General features: G+C 45.2%; 1 protein-coding gene across 13 annotated transcripts in view; it reads right to left on the bottom strand.

Annotated features, from left to right (window-relative positions):
* Positions 1 to 2014: 2014 nt before the first annotated feature.
* LOC107318315 (alpha-2-macroglobulin-like protein 1) overlaps positions 2015 to 16686 on the bottom strand; it is a 37178-nt gene continuing 22506 nt past the window's right edge. For 7 of the 13 annotated variants that reach the window (XM_085544418.1, XM_085544450.1, XM_032446800.2 and 4 more), the window contains 20 exons: positions 16407 to 16554; positions 15841 to 15958; positions 13970 to 14195; positions 13709 to 13835; positions 13312 to 13433; positions 12779 to 12833; positions 11175 to 11258; positions 10579 to 10755; positions 10308 to 10389; positions 9795 to 9951; positions 9533 to 9607; positions 7416 to 7578; positions 6901 to 7115; positions 6503 to 6718; positions 4650 to 4774; positions 4170 to 4260; positions 3672 to 3740; positions 3355 to 3457; positions 3221 to 3262; positions 2015 to 2301 (listed from right to left, as the gene is read on the bottom strand). In XM_085544418.1, coding sequence (XP_085400544.1) covers positions 3222 to 3262; positions 3355 to 3457; positions 3672 to 3740; positions 4170 to 4260; positions 4650 to 4774; positions 6503 to 6718; positions 6901 to 7115; positions 7416 to 7578; positions 9533 to 9607; positions 9795 to 9951; positions 10308 to 10389; positions 10579 to 10755; positions 11175 to 11258; positions 12779 to 12833; positions 13312 to 13433; positions 13709 to 13835; positions 13970 to 14195; positions 15841 to 15958; positions 16407 to 16554 — 2394 coding nt within the window. In that variant the 3' untranslated portion in view covers positions 2015 to 2301; position 3221. Of the gene's footprint in view, positions 2332 to 3216; positions 3263 to 3354; positions 3458 to 3671; positions 3741 to 4169; positions 4261 to 4649; positions 4775 to 6502; positions 6719 to 6900; positions 7116 to 7415; positions 7579 to 9532; positions 9608 to 9794; positions 9952 to 10307; positions 10390 to 10578; positions 10756 to 11174; positions 11259 to 12778; positions 12834 to 13311; positions 13434 to 13708; positions 13836 to 13969; positions 14196 to 15840; positions 15959 to 16406; positions 16555 to 16686 lie in introns of all 13 variants that reach the window. The other 6 variants (XM_085544443.1, XM_085544458.1, XM_085544427.1 and 3 more) reach the window with 5 other exon arrangements.

The following is a 16686-nucleotide window of genomic DNA, read 5'->3' as shown; positions in this document are numbered from 1 at the left end:
CCTAAAGGGTTTTCTCCTGCTACCAAGACAATGTGGCTCTGGCCCTACATGATGGCAACTCATAGAATAGTAGAATTATAGAACGGAGTGTGTTGGAAGTGACCTTAAGATTATCTAGTTCCAAGCCCCCCACTGTAGGCAGGGACACCTCCCACTAGACCAGGTTGCTCGAAGCCCCATCCAGCCTGGCCTTGAATGCTTCCAGGATGAGGGCATCCACAGCCTCGCTGGGCAACCAGTTCCAGTGTCTCACCACCCTCACAGTAAAGAATTTCTTCCTAATATCTAGTCTGCCCTCTTCCACTTTAAAGCCATTTCTGCTCATACTGTTGCTACATGCCCTCCTAAAAAGTCCGTCCCCAGCTTCCCTGCAGGCACTCTCCAGGTAATGGAAAGCCATTATAACTTCCCCCTGCAGCCTTCTCCAAGTTGAAAAGCCACAACTCTCTCACCCTGTCTTTGTAGTGGAGGTGCTCCTGCTCTCTGATCTTTGTGGCCCCCATCTGAACCTGTTCCAGCAGCTCCAACATGATACCTAGGTTGGGAACTTCTTCCACACGCCGATCTTAAACCTGCTAACCTATAGTTTACACTGAACTTCTACCTGAATATGGAACCACGGTTCAAAAGAAATTCTGCTTCTTATAATACTATTATTATTATTATTATTAGAACTTTTTTCAGCTAAGTGATTGCAGTGCCAATGGCTGAGAAATAAAGGTGAAAGTGCACCTGGATAAACAAATCAACAGGAATCAGAGCAAGAAAGTGACTCACCCTTGACACCAGGCTGCCCTTCATTTCTTTCTGTGGTTCTTAAGAAGTACAGGCAGTGCCTGCTAAACAATCTCAGATGACATTTGTTTGTTCACAGTAGGCTCACAATTGTTTCAGGGTACAGCCAGATCCCTTTTAACAGCATACGGCTTCACTATGTCAAAGCCAGGAGTCCTGGCTCCTACTGCTTTGTGGGAGTGGAGTCCATATATTTGTTGAAGTTCTGGACTTATTACTGATCAGAAACTCATATACTGAGCAAACAACCCGACCTAACTCACAGACAATGAAAGCAGCACGAAACAAGAGCTGCAGCAGCAAAAACAAAGTCACAATCCCATTCTGGCACAGTTCATCCAACTCAGCCCCAACTCCATCCCCCATTATCAGTACCATCACCAGCTACTCCTGGCCAGGAGGCACCCAGGTGCCCACCCACTCCTGGTGCAGTTCTGTGTCTCTCTTGTCCTGTCCTCAGTTCCCAGGAGCAGAGCCCAGCTCTGCTTCCCTTCCTCAAGATGTTGCAGAGAGCAATGAGGTCCACTCTCAGCTTTCTCCACACTGGGCATCTCAAGTGTTCTCAGCCTCTCCTTGCATGATATGCCTTCCAGCCCCACTAGAAGCCAGACCACTGCAGTAGTTGCTTTCCCAATAAGTCTTTATTCCATATTATAAGGACTTTTATCACATACGTTGCCTGTGCTTTGCATTGGCAGTGCTGTCTTTCTCTCACCACAAGAACCAAAGCTGTAGCCAATGGTGCTCTTTACATAGCAATACAAAATACAGACTTCATGGACTGCAGCTCTTGCTTTTTATCAGCAAAACCTTACTATTGAACTGCATCTGTGTGCAGTACACAATATTTAATGGGATCAGTCTTCAAGGAGAGCCGGAGTCCTCAACCCCTGTTGGTGCCTGCATGATGTTGCTGGGGCCCAAAGAAATGCTGGAAGAAATAAATTCCAAATATACAGTTCAACCACACTGTCTCTGCATAAATTTGCTTCTGCACTCTCCTCCAAAGTTTAGCTTATAATTACTCTGTTATAAAATCACAGAATCACAGAACTGTAGGGGTTGGAAGGGACCTCTGGAGATCATCGAGTCCAACCCCCCTGCCAAAGCAGGTTCTCTACACCACATCACACAGGTAGGCATCCAGTCGGGCCTTGAATATCTCCAGAGAAGGAGACTCCACCACCTCCCGGTAAAATACAAACACCACCACAGCATCCAGATTTATGATTTATATTTTATTTTCCTTCTTTTTACAAGCAAGAAAATCCCCGGATTATAACAATCAGAATGAATCAGACACCCAAAAGAATACACCCGAAAATGATTGTCAAGATGAGCAGCATGGCATAGGCTGGAGTTAGTCCTGAAATCCATCTTGAGATCTTCCCTAGCACCAATATCAAAGTGCACTGAGATGTGACTTTCCAGGTGATGCATGCCCCAGCATAGCAGTAACTGTGATTTCCACCCTAGAGCATGTCCCACTAGTAGAACTCCTGTGGGCTGAAACAATAGACAGTAAGAGAGCAGTCCCTGGAGAAATGAGAGTAAAAAGAGGGATCATATCAGAGAGAAAACAGTATAACCAAAGTTATTACAGAAAGGGTAGTTAAACACTGGAATAGGCTCCCCAGGGAGGTGGTTGAATTGCCATCCCTGGATGTGTTTAAGAGCCGTTTGGATGTGGTGCTCAGGGATATGATTTAGCAGAGGGTTGTTAGAGTTAGGGTACTGGTTAGGCTGCAGTTGGACTTGATGATCTTCAAGGTCTTTTCCAACCTGGGTAATTCCATGATTCTATTATTTCTGGGATGCTGGCAGCTATGGAGACCATATCCTCACTAAGGATTCTCAAGGACAGCATTTCTCTGGTTTAATTAAATGCCCTTCTCCTAATTCAGCCTTTTCCCAGAAAAAGGTGGGATGTTCAGCAGTGACAGGAGTCGGACTTGACAATCATTATGGTCCCTTCTAATTTGGGATATTCTTAGATTCTATTCCATACCCAAATATTGTAAACTAAAACTAAAACCTTGAATTCTGCTTGGATTCTCTTCTGTCACAGCACAAACTGTCTGCAAGCACTGTCACTAGCTGGCCCATGCACTATACCAGCCCAAATATCCTTTGGAAAATCTTTAAAATGCATATGAGTAGTCCTTCATACCAAGAGCATGTGTTAATCATTCCATGTCCCACCTACAGAGCAATACAGCAATGACAAACACCAAAAAAACAGATGATAAAATCCCTGGAGGCTCAGGAAATTCCAGATGAAGTTCCAAATAAAGGGAACACACTGAATCATGGGTTTGCAAGGCTCTTCTCAGGCAGCAAGAGAAGCAACATAATGAGGCTACTAGATCTGTATAGTGGTTGAGGATGGGAAGAGTAAAAATATCTTTGTGGGGTACACACCTACCTCAGGTGCAGAAAACATTATAATCAGCAAGGGCCTGCTCCTCTGCAACAAGACAAGAAAGACAGCATTTATCTTTGTACAAAGTCAAGCACCGATACCCAGAGAGCCCTAGCAGCCCATAGTACCACACTCACCTGGATGGTAGTAGTCATAGACCCTGACATGTCCTGGCTTCAGGTTGGTCACTTCAATTTCCCTTTCCAGATGCAGGACATATGTCTCAGATACATGGCTCAGCTGAGGGAGAAAAGCAAATGACAGTTCATTTTTGAGCTGCTCTTTTGATTCCTCACCTAAATTTGATCCTGAAGATAGACAGTAACAACTCTACGGAGTCAAAGGCAAGACTTAGATGAAGATGAATTCTGCTCTGCTAGTCCAGTCCACGCTTCCCCACACAGCCCTTTCAGTGTCCTCCACTCCCGCAAATCCTATAGTAACACACACATACCTTGTCCAAGTAGATGGCAACACCCGCTTGGGTTTTCTCTGTTCTTCTCACAGGATGCGAATGATGTGACTAAAACAGGAGAGCAGGTGTGGCGGTTTAGTTGGTTCTTTTGGAAATGGAAGTGTGAGAAATCCCAACAGGGATTACACAGCCTGTGTAAGCAGATTCTTATTCACATACTTCTGAGTTTATTTGGGTCTTTTAACCCTTCAGGCTGAAATCTCTGCTGGGCCCCTTACCTCCTGCAAAACCCAAGGACATAAGCCTAGGCTATGTGGCTGTCAAGGATATACTGACACAAGTGAGCCATAAGGATCACTATACTCAAGCAGTAAGGTAAGAGATAACAGTAAGCATGTTTCTGTGTGACAGAAGGGAAGAGATGGTGAAATTGCTCAAGATAGAGACAAGCAACGCATTCCTATGCAGTCTCCCCTCCCATTGGGTGTGGATGGTCCAACTGACACAACATCATCATCCTGATTCCAGGCTTCTTACAGACATCCCAGATCTTGGAGCCAGGACAAATCCAGACAGCAGGGACACTTCCACAATCACCATGTCAGAAATGGCTCTCTTTCCAGTATACCTAAGGGAGAAGATCAAATGAAGGGTCCCACCCAGTTACCCCTTCCCTCCATCATACCACCCTGCATGCAGGACCCTGAACCAGGCAGTGCAGTCAGAACTGTGGCCAGGCAGTAACTCATATGGGGTAGACTATAGCTGCACTGCTGTGAGCACCCTTAATCTGAAGTGACTACTTCTGTTCCTCTCGCTAGCAAGAACAAAAGACTTTAAAACTTTTCCCCATTTTCCTTTCCTCAGAGACACCTTCTCTTTCTTTCCCACCCCTTCCATCTGCCGTACAGCCCTTCTGCTGCAACTATTGGGTTCCTCCATTGCAGCCAAGTACTACTCTGCTCTCCAGCCATATCTAGCCCCAAGTGTGGCTATGAGCTGTGTCTTCAAAGTCACCTGACATTGACATGGAGAGCAACAGGGTGTACATCATCCTCAGTGCAATTGTCTGGTTTGGTTTTCACTTGTAAGGCAAAGGATTCTGAAACCTGCGGGAAGGGAATGTTGTATCTCAGCACCGTCTGCAGGGAGAGAAAAAAAACAACAGAATAAGACATGAATAATAAGTTTCATATCACCTATCATCCTTTTCCAGTGACAGTAGTAATCCTCAATCATAGAATCACAAGGTTGGAAAGGACCTACAAGATTATCTAGTCCAACTGTCCTCCCATTACCATTTCTACCACAAGCCACTAATGATATCTCATTGCTCCTCATCTAGAACACTGCCAGGGACGGTGATTCCATCACCTCCCTGTGTAGGCCATTCCAGTGCCTGACCACTCTCTGACAGAAAAAAATCTTTCTTATGTCTAATCTAAACTTCTTCTGGTACAACTTGCAGCCATTTCCTCAGGTCCTGTTTGTTGCCTGGGAGAAGAGGCCAAGCCCCTTCCATTAGGAAGTTGTAGAGTGCAATGAGGCCTCCCCTGAGCCTCCTCTTCTCCAGGCTTAACAATCCCAGCTCCCTGAGCTGCTCCTCATAAGACTTGTGCTCCAGAACCCTCACCAGTTTCATTGCCCTTCTCTGGACATGTTCCAGGGCCTTGATGTCTTTCTTGTAGTGAGGAGCCCAAAACTGAACACAGTACTCAAGATGCGGCCTCACCAGTGCTGAGTACAGGGGGATGATTACTTCTCTGCACCTGCTAGTCACACTATTTCTCATACAGGCCAGGATGCCATTGGCCCTCTTTGCCAGCTGGGCACACTGTCAGCTCATGTTCAGCCGAGCATCAGCCAACACCCCTAGGTCCCTTTCTTCTTCACTGTCATCCAGCCACTCAACCCCAAGCCTATAGCGCTGCATGGGGTTATTGTGGCCAAAGTACACAACCTAGCACTTGGCCTTGTTGAACCTCATCCCATTCACCTCAGCCAAACGATTCAGCCTATCTACATCTCTCTGAAGGGCCTCCCTACCCTCAGGCAGATCAACACTACCTCCCAGTTTGGTGTCATCTGCAAGCTTACTGAGGGTACACTCAATCCCCTCATCTAGGTCATCAATGAAGATATTAAACAAGATGGGCCCTAGTACCAACCCCTGGGGGACACCACTTGTAACAGGTTGCCACCTGGACTTAACTCCATTAACCACCACCCACTGGGCACGGCCTTCTAGCCAGTTCCCTACCCAAAGGAGGGTATACCTGTCCAGGCCACAGGCAGCCAGTTTCCCTAGGAGAATAATGTGAGAGACGGTGTCAAAGGCTTTGCTTAAGTCCAGGTAGACTACATCAACAGCTTTTCCCTCATCTACCAGTCTGGTCATTCAGTCATAGAAGGAAATGAGGTTGGTCAAGAACAACCTGCCTTTCATGAACCCATGCTGGCTGGGCCTGGTATGGTATGGACCATGCTAACTGGATAAAATAGATGTAGTGAGCACACTCATCCCAGTACCAAAAATAAAGGTCATTTGGGACTGAAAAACACCATGGTCCTTCCAACTGAGACTACTTGTCCTCTCCCTTCCCCTTGCGACCAAGTGAGTAAGACATATAACAGTGGAACCACCATGCAAGGTTTCCATCCTCCAATACTCCAAGACTCACAGAAGCAGCACTTTTTGACACATTATGTCTCAGTCTCACTATAGGAGGAGTTTTGCTTCATTGGCAACAAGCTGGAAGTAAAGCCCAGTTATAGCCCATTTCCTTGTGTAGAGCTGCAACTGAGACTATTAATTTTGATGATGAGCAGAGGGCTGACACAGAAAGGTCCATGGGAAGTGGGTAACTTACCCGAGTAAAGACACAACAGCTGCCATGGGCCTGCACTGAGAACTTTCCTGGGATTTCTGTCATTGCCATCTCCTGCACCAAAAGCCGATTCTGGTAGGAAACTTGGAACTTCCTCCCAGAGCCTCTCTGGGACCTCACCCTCACTTCTGCAGCCCCTTTTGTGTTGTGTGTCAGTGCTGCGTACTTAGCCAAGGCCTGCAGAGCAACTACTGTATCCTGAAAAGGAAGGAAAATTAGATTTACACACTTGCTCTACAGCTCTAAGGACCAAAAACACTTGAAATCACCGTCCCAAGAACCTTTCTTCTCCTCAAAGTGTTCATACTGTTTCTTCACACTCGCATAGATTCTGCAGAGATCTTTCTCAAGCACTGTTATCTTCTCCAGCCCTGAATTACCTGTGTTGAGGCAAATCCTCCATAGGCATTTTGCTGTCTGGTGAGCCAGTCCACTATGCCAGAGGCTGTGGTGAAGTCAGCCTCTGTGACATTTGGCTTGGAGAGCAGGGCCAGGAGGACATAAGCTGTTAACTCCACATCCACAGATAGTGGCTGTGACCACGGGCTAGTACTGTTTGTCTCGGATGGGGTCTGACTCCAATGGATCTGCCCACCTGGGAAAAGGAAGGAGGTAGATGACAGTGAGAGGTATCAGGGAAGAAATCTTGAGGCCTAGAAGGCACAAAGGTGTGTGAGCAAGGACCATGCTCAGTATTACACACTGAAGACCCATTTATAAAGGTGACAGCAAGAAAGTATCTTGCCAATAATCAGCATAACTCCCAGGCATCTGATTTTTCCATTTTCCTGTTTACCAGGTACACTAACTAGCTACCCACTAACTGGTCCTGACAGTCAGGAAATAACAAGAAGTCAGGCAGGTTGTCAATTTGCTTTGTTTAGCACTTCCATACCTGCTCTGATTGCCTTTCGATCAAGTATGTCAAGAAGCTCTTGTGTGCGTTGAAGGTCCTTAGCCAGGGCGAAGGTGTAGGCCAGCAGGGCCTGTGCGTAAGTGCTGGCAGCTTTGGGAAGAGAAGAAATGATACATCCCAGAGCCTTGCTCACCACCGTACTCTACAGGAAAGAGTTACATTGATATTGGTCACATGCAAACACAGGAAGCGTGCAAACACTGGGTTACACAAGCAGATGGATGCATTAGTATGCACTAGCATAGAAAGCAACCCATATATTCACCCTTATATCACTTTCAAGTCTGCACTTTCCCTTTGTATCACTTCAGCACCCCCAAGCAGAGTCCCCAGCCCTCAGTGCAAGGTTCTTGACAAAGATTCCCCCAACAAATGATTGTGAATTTCAGCAGTGCTATCTCAGTGAAATGGAATTCCCTTACTACTAGAATAGCACCACCACATCTTTCTTTGAACAAAAGAGCAACAACACAATTGCAAATGCTTGCAGGATTACTGGGTTCATTTCAGCTCTTCAGTGTCTCTAGGTCACCAGGACTTCCAGCTTCCCTTGAAATACCCATACTGTTGGCAGGACATAGAATTCATTCCAGCATTCATGCACCATTCTACATGAGCCAAACACTTGGAGTGGTTGCCTGTTTAATATCTGTGTAACTACAGCACTTCGTGGTTTCCCCTCTTCAGTTTTCTACCAGGATGAAGGTCCTTGTCTCTGTATTTGATTCTGCTGCATTTGACAGTACATTTCAAATACTTGTGATCCACCCACAGCTAGATCAAGTAGCTCAGAGCCTGCCCCACCCTAATCTTGAACGTCACCAAGGACAGGATATCCACTACATCTCTGGGCAACCTGTTCAACTGCCTCACCATCCCTATTGCAAAAAACTTCTTGCTTATATCCTGTCTAAATCTCCCTTTCTTCAGTTTGAAACCATTTCCACTTGTCCTATCATAGCAGACCCTGCTAAAGAGTCTGTCCCCTTCTTTTCTGTAAATCCCCTTTAGATACTGAAAGGCTGCTATCAGGTCTCTCCAGAGCCTTATCTCAGAGCCCCTGCTCTCTCAGCCTGTCCCTGTAAAGGAGATGTTTCACCCCTTGGATCATTTTTGTTGCCCTCCTCTGAATGCACTCCAACAAGTCCATGTCTCTTCTCTACTGAGAACTCCACATCTAGACACAGTATTCTTGGTGAGCTCTCATCAGGGCAGAATAGAGGGGCCGGATCATCTCCCTTGTTTTGCTGACCACACTTCTTTTGATGCAGCCCAGGATACGGTTGGCTTTCTGGACTGCAAGGGCATATTGCTGACTCATGTTCAGCTTGCCATCCACCAGTATTCCCAAGTCCTTTTCAGAAAAGCTGTGCTCTGTCTTTACATACTCCAGCTTGTACTGATAGTGAGGGTTGAACATACTCCAGTTTGTACTGATAGTGAGGGTTGCCACAACCCAGGTGCAGCACTTTGCAATTTGATTTGTTGAACCTTACAAGGTTCTTCTAGACCCACTGCACAAGCCCGTCTAGATGTCTCTGGATGGCATGCTGTCCCTTGGGTGTGTTGACAGCACCACATAGCTTCATGTCATCTGCAAACACGTTGAGGGTACACTCAGTCGTACTGTTGGTGCCACTGATTAAGGCGCTAAAGAGCACCAGTCCCAGTACTCACCCCCAAGGGACACCACTCATCACAGATCTCTGTTTGGACACTGAGACATTGACCACCACTCTCTGGGTATGATCTTGTAACCAGTTCCTCATCCATCAGACATCCACTCATAAGATCCATAACGTTCCAATATGGAGAGAAGGATACTCTGGGAGACTGTGTCAAAGGCTTACTGAAGTTCAGATAGACGACAACAGTGGCTCCTCCCTTGTAGTAGTCTAACCTCGTACTCTCCCCTGCCAACAGAGTCCTCTGTAAGGGGTAGTCGAGGCTTCTTCCTGAGAAGAGGTAAGTTCATCATCTCCTGGCCTATTACTTTGTTCACAAGCCTCTCCAAGGTGCTCTATTTCCTGCCTCAATGACTCTTCTAAGCTCTTCAGAATTCAAGTAAGAGCACAGCAAAGGATCCTTGTATTTACCTCTGGTGTATCTCCTCTCTCCATGTATGCAGCAGTGATGTAGGCAGCCAAGAGAACCTCCCCATCCATACCTCCCTACAAAAAGCATAAATATCCAAAGGAAAGGTGATACACAAAGACTTGAAACTATCAGGAAACATCACATCTACCCCTGGTTTTCTCCCATGCAAGACAGCAGAACAAAACAGAAAAGTGATTACAATTACTGGTACAGTTGATAAGAACCACTTTGAATTTCCTTTCAAAATTCTCCGGGTCCTACCTTAATGGCTGTGTGGGAAAGTTGGCCCACATCTCTGAAGCAGCCATTTGGAAGCTGGTGGAACTCCAGCCAATTGAAAGCAGCTTGGATGCTCCTATTGTCCAGGAAAATGTACGGCTTGGCTTGGGCAAAGCATTTGACCACAAATGCAGTCAGCCTGATTGGAGAGAGAGCAGAAAAAAGGCATGAGAGAAGGAAAAGAGGAACAGAAAGAGACTGAGTGAATGAGCGAGAGGGAAGAAAAAGTGAAAAGAAAGAAAATAAGCAGTAAATGAGGAAAACGAATAGAAGTGTGAGTTTAAAACTTTTGAGTCCCTCCTCACCTATTGTTGGGCTATTCCTAGCTTGTCAGTTTGGTGTCATCCTTCACCTCAAAAGTAGTTAAGATATTGATGGGCTGCACATAAAACATTTGGAACACTTTGTGTCCAGTAGGTCAAAAAGGGATTCCATGTTGGAAGCAAAAAGCTGTCGGACAGTAGATGGACAGAAAGGAGAGCACCCAGGGCTTACCAAGTATTACCGTACTCATCCTTGGTACCGAATTCACTGAAAGAACCATCAGGATGTTGATACTGCAGCTGTATCTGGTACCCTGAGAAGTAGGTTAGGGTGACAGCATTCAGACTGGTATTTTCAATGAGATTATTGGGCAGGGAAAGGGATTGGTGTTTACATTAAAGGTCATGGAGCACTCAGGGAATAAGGGGTGTAGGCACTAGGGACTGTTACTAGGTTGAGCACAGGGGAAGGCAGAAGAGTAAGGTGGATCTGCTGTACTTACCATTGCGCAAGAATCCTGTTGCCCTGTCTTTAATCTCAGGAGTCAGCTGCCCTGTCTTCTCCAGGTACTGCAGCACATAGACAATAGGGGCAAACAGTACCATGTTCTGCTCCCCACAGCCATGGGGCATCTGTACTAGGTGATCCAAGTTTTGCAGTGCTGTCCCCATGAGGTCACCTGAGACAGAACACAGGCACTCTGACCACTCAGCAGGTAGCTTGTGGGGCTCAATATTCATCTCCTCCAACTTGTGACCAGTTCCTGGTAGTGCACTAGATAAGGCAGCCCCAGCACAACCGTGTGCAGGCAGCTCTGGTCAGTCAGCTTATCAGTTTCACTGCACCCTCTTTATGGGCTGTACATATTCCCATCCTGCCAGGGGAACCCATAAACAGAACAACCTTTCCCTTTATGAGTGTTTTTGGTTATGTGGAACCAGGAATCTCAGCTACATACATGGAAAGATCAAGGCGGTTGGAACCTCAGAAACACGAAAGTTTCTGAGAAAGTATTGAGTGTTCTGGACCTGGGCTTTCTTAGTGCTATACTCAGAGAAACAGTTGTTGGAAAAGTATTATCATAACTAAATTCCTTACCAGTGACCGAGACAGTAGCTCTCACTGAACCTTCAACCACATTTGGAGGCAACATTAAGGACACAGACTCCTCTGCTGGACTCCCTGATTCCAGAGTGGGTAAGATACAACAAAAAGGACAAAAGAAATAGATGCTTACAAAAATAGCTTTAAAAATCCCTAGAAGTGGTTCAAGATGTTGCTAACATCCCATTATCCTGTCACAGAGGTAGCAGATCACAAACCCTTTCCCATTCCATCCTCAGCTCTGCCCACCTAACTCCATTGTGACTGTGCCATCCTAACAGCCTGCTAAAAAGGGTGAGGGTATCTTCAATGAATTCTCCATGGTCAAAGCCACCTACCTGCCTTCTTCTATATAAATTACCCCAACTCCATTCAAAGGAAAAGCTAAGGGGAAAAGCTAGGAGAAACAAACAGGAGGAGCTTCCAGCTCCTGTGCTTCTTGAAAACCATGATACAGTTGTCATCACCGAAACCTGGTAGTACGATTCCCACAACTGGAGTGTGGCTATTGTTGGTTACAAGCTGATCAGAAGGGACAGGCAAGGAAGGAGGGGTGGAAGTGTTGCTATCTATGCAAGGAAAGGAATAGAATGTGAAGAGCTGTCCCTAAAGAATAGTCATGAGCAAGTCTAAAGCCTGAGCAACTGTTAGAGACTGAGGCAGCAAAGGGAGTCCTGTGATCAATGTGTACTACAGGTCATCCAATCAAGTGGATCCTGTGGATGAGGTCTTCTACTTCTAGCTAAAGGAGGCACCACAATTGCAAGGACTCACCCAGGCATCTGCTAGAAAAGTAGCACAGTGAGCCGTAGATAATCCAGGAGGCTCCTGAAGTGCATTGAGGATAACTTCCTGAGTCAAGAAATTGACAGCCCCACCAGGGGAGATACAATACTGGACCTGCTGCTCACAGGTAAATGAACTGATCAGTGACATCAGGATTAGAGGCTGACTGGGCTGTGGTGACCATATGATGGTTGAGTTCACACTCCAGAGGGACATGAGACAGGTGAAGAGTAAAACTAGAAAGCTAAAGTTAAGGAAAGCTAAATTCCAGCTCTTCAGAGAGTTAGTCAACAAAACACTCTGGGAAACTGTCCTCATGGGCAAGGGTGCAGAGCAGAGCTGGCACATCTTTAAGGATGCCTTCTTCAGGGCTCTAGAGCTCTCCCCGATAACTGCCCGCTGCACAGTCCTCAAATATTTGGTCTGGTAGGAGGGGATCAGGGAGGCAACATCCCTCCCAGTGTAAGCAAAGATCAGGATTGTGACCACTTGAGGAACCTGAACATCCACATGTCTATGGGGCCCAGTGAGATGCATCCCAGGGTCCCAGAGAATTGGCTGATGTGGTTGCCAAGCTACTCTCTACGATATTTGAAAAGTCATAGCAATCAGCCTAAGTCCCTGCTGAGAGGGGGAAAATAAGGTAATATCATACCAATTTTTAAAAATGGGTAAAAAAGTTCCTGACAGTAACACAATTAGAGTATGCTTCTGTACCTTGATCACGTTTGACAAAGTAAAACACTTCAGCAACTGCAAAGACCCAGGAAAGGTGAGATGAGTAGAATAAAAGAAGAAAACAATCTCTTTACCTTTTTTGGGACACAGGATGGAACTGTGAGCCTTTTCTTCTAGCACTCCTTCTGGCTGTTGAGCATTTAATAGTAGCAGTAATGAGCACATAGGAGAGAAAAAGTGGATTAGAAATAGATAGAAAATTTTGGTCCAAACTAGAAATTCTACTTTTTATCATCAATAATAATAATTATTATTATAAATATAGTTAATGATTTTAATTTCAGATAAGAAATTTTCAGAATATTTTAACTTAGGAATGCCTGTGAAACAAATGTTGCAAGATTCAGCAGAGAGTTAAGTAGGAAGAACATAAAGGAGTATAAATACTTAAGATTTTCTATTTAGAGGCCAGGCCACAAACAGAACAGAAGTTGGTGTGATGGAGAAGATCTATATAATTCCTAAATTTCAAGGCCCTAGCTGAAGCCATTAGATTCTAATTTTACACCTTGAATAACAAGGGGCAACTCCTAGGATTACTCTGCACCAAGCTAGGAATTGTACAAAGTCCATTTTAAGGTCTAAGTAACAGAAGAGGTTGTCTGACCCGGACTAAGAGGAGTTTGGTGATTGTATCTTTCTGTCCTTGTTCTGGGACAACTGGTATCTCTTTGCCACAGAGCTCTTTGGTGGCAATGGCCTCTGTGCTGAGTGTGAAGTTCATGAGCCCTGAAAATAAGACACATTTAGTGCAAAAAACATTGCTTCCCATTAATATAACAAGTCACTTGTTCACAACAAAAATTTCAATTGGAGCCCTACTTACAGGAGGTTCTGTACCTCCTAGCACTAAACTATGAGTATCCATGACTTTAGGAGAAATGCAAATGAGCAGCCTAGGTTAACAGGGCATATAACCCAACCTCCTCACTCAGCCCTTACACAGCATCCTCACCTTGACCCCATTCCCTCCCAACTCCTCAGCCCCACCTCCTTCTTCTCACCCAGTCGCTCAGCTGTGACACTCCACAGAAACGTCTTTATTTCTCCAGCACATAAGCAGCTGCTGTAGACACAACCCTCACATGACTTCAGCTGAAAGTCTGGGAATGCCTCCATAGTCACTTGGATCTACGGGCATAGCAGGGATGACAGATGGTAACAAGACAAATGTTACATGCTTTCTAAAATAAGGCAGGGGCTTCAGCCACCTCTTACCTAACCATACCCCATTTTTCTTACAAAGACTGTCAGAGCTCACCTACCTTCATACATTGCTGCAGGTAGTTGAAGACTGTGGCCTTCAAGATGAAAGTCTCACCCTGGACCACAGAAGATGGAAGTGTGAGCTCCACAAAAAAGGGCTTGAAAACAAGCAGACTGGAGTCTGGAGCAAGTCCAAAGCCATCACGTCCTGTGCAGAACATCCCAGCTTTCCATCTTGTGATGGTATTAGGCACAGTGACAGTGACAATCTGGTTTCCACTGGGACTAAAGAGAAGTAGACAGCAATAGAAGCATTAAATAGAATCTTGTTGTATGGAACAACAGATTGATCTAACTTCACAATGCCTTCACCAATAGCTTCTGTATTAATACCCAGTGTATTACAGCCTTGCTACTACCTTCCATCCATTAGCAGACTCTCCGGGCAGACCATTATGTAGTAAGTCCCCAAATTAGCCTAGAATATCTTGCAGTAGGCAATCACTGTTTCTGATGGAAATAATGACCTTCTTTAGCTATTTCTGTATTTTCATGAACCTTACCTAGAAAAGGCAGGGCCTGCTGCCTCAGTTGCTTATTATCAACAGAACACTTCTGACAGTAGGTTATATGGCTGGAAGATACCATTATCGTACTCAGCACTTTTCTAAGGCAGCACTTGCCCTTTGCACATGTAAAAATGCTTTACAGCTGTAGCAGTTTTGTTCTTCTTGGCCTAGGGATGGAGAATAGGAACCAGAAGAGCAACAGAAGTGGTCCAAGACAAGCAAAACTTATCAAAAGAAACAGATTTTGCCATTCACCTTTCCATAAAACACTGACATCTTGGACTCTAATAGAAAGACATGGCAGAGACTTGGCCTGTGTTTACACCACAACTTCTAAGAGTATCAGAGTACTCCATGGCTGCTCCCACACAGAAAAAAAAATATCGCTCATTAAAGCTTATGATATTATTTGACTCCAGCAACTGGAAATATTTGCTTTCCTCTAAAAAGTCCACTTTTGCCTGGCATATACAGTAAGAGAGAACTTTGTTCAGATCAGACCAGTGGGCAAGTCACATAGGAGATATCTGCTGATAGTGAGTGAAAAGATGGATATAGTGGAAGGAGTTAGCACGTGAGAGAGGGTAAAGATGGGAGGGAGGGATCTGGTCTAAGCAGATGCCAGTCTCCAGACATCAAACAATAAATTCTGAAGTCCAGAGAAGAAAAATCCCCAAAAGCTTATCCTGCCTTGAAGCTCAGCAGAAAATGGCTTCCCAAACCACTTCTGCTCCTTCTTCCTGTCTGGAAAATACTAATTTGTTTCCTGGCCCATGGGGAGTCCTGGAAGCATAGGGAGCATCGTGAAGGAAGGACAATACAGATGCTTAGTGGAAACTTCTTCACTAGAGCACCTGGAATTCATATAGCATTTGCCTGTTCAGCCCCCCATTTCACACTCTGTCCAGACCCGAACACTTTCTCTCCCTCATTTGTCTTGGTGAGGCTACCTGCACACTCACTGAAACTTCAGCCTTTCTCACAGGACACAATCCCAACTCCTGTGGAAGGCTTCTGTGGAGATCACCTTCTCCTTTATGCCAGGATACATCCCATGAGCCTACTTTGTGAACTGCTGATTCACAGAGCTAGCACAAGCAGAGTGCAGGATGTAAAACAAGCTGCTTTATCACTTCATGCCAGCCACCTCCCTTGGATGAATACTTTCTCTGCACAGACATCTATTACAGCAAAATATATTTGATGCAGACATCAGCTCCAACAAGAAACAATCTGGTAGGTATGAAACCCACAATATATGTACTTTGGTGTCTTCCCTGGCAGCTTATGATTTAAATCTGATTGTATCTGCTGCCATTCCAGGCCACCCAAACTAGACTCTCACTACTCAGTCTACTCACCCGATAGAATACAAATCCCATAACCAGGTTTTTGTGAAATAGTTGTGCACTTTCTCTTCAGCTGAAGAAACAGGTGAAAACACAGTAGGCTGACAGGTAGATGTCATCAGATGTCCTGCTGGAAGTAACAAACAGCAAGCTACCATGAAGTCCTCAGGCCCTGGTTTAGTGTAGAGGGCCTTCATACTAGCTCAGGCTGCGAGTCATCCAGTCAGGTCATGGGGAGCACCGCACTGGAACTGAATATGCTAGCCCAAATTTTACAACCTCTTGTCTTATTTGATACAATAGAGCCTCTTTGGGCCTTAATTGTGTTCATAGGCACCACAGTAAGGGCAAATATTCCCTCATCTCAGAAGTCAGACCTGAGATCTGCTCAGCTCATTAACATTTCAGAACCAGAAGCCATAAGTCCCAGAAAGCCTAACAAGCATAACAGCTTTAAAGTCAGAGAGTGTGTCTCCTCCGTGTGCAATTACAGGAAGTACTGCCTCTTAGCTCAAACACAGGACAGCATTCACCTTTTCTACATCCCATGTAAGAAGAAATAGTTGTCAGGTGCTTACTGTTAGATTCCTCATGGGGCTGAGCAAACATCAACATGGGTCTGGAAGTGAACAACCCTCTTTCCTGCATCATAGTTGTTGACTGAGTAGTTAGACACAGACTTGGTTTTCTGATATTGGTGTTGGACATAATTTTCAATCCCATTTCCTGCAGGGAAAAAAAAAAAATAGAACTGAAGCACTGGATACTACTTCTACTCTCTCTGCCCTTTATCCTGTGCCTTATTCTCCTCTTAAGCATAGGAACTCAGCTATCCTCTGGCTTGGTAAACTATTCTCT

Source organism: Coturnix japonica, chromosome 1 (genome assembly GCF_054131305.1).
Source record: "Coturnix japonica strain WE chromosome 1, WE-NBRP24, whole genome shotgun sequence".
In the NCBI taxonomy this organism is placed as follows: Eukaryota; Metazoa; Chordata; class Aves; order Galliformes; family Phasianidae; genus Coturnix; species Coturnix japonica.
The sequence above is the reverse complement of the archived record's forward strand: the minus strand, read 5'-3'. Positions and strand labels throughout refer to the sequence as shown.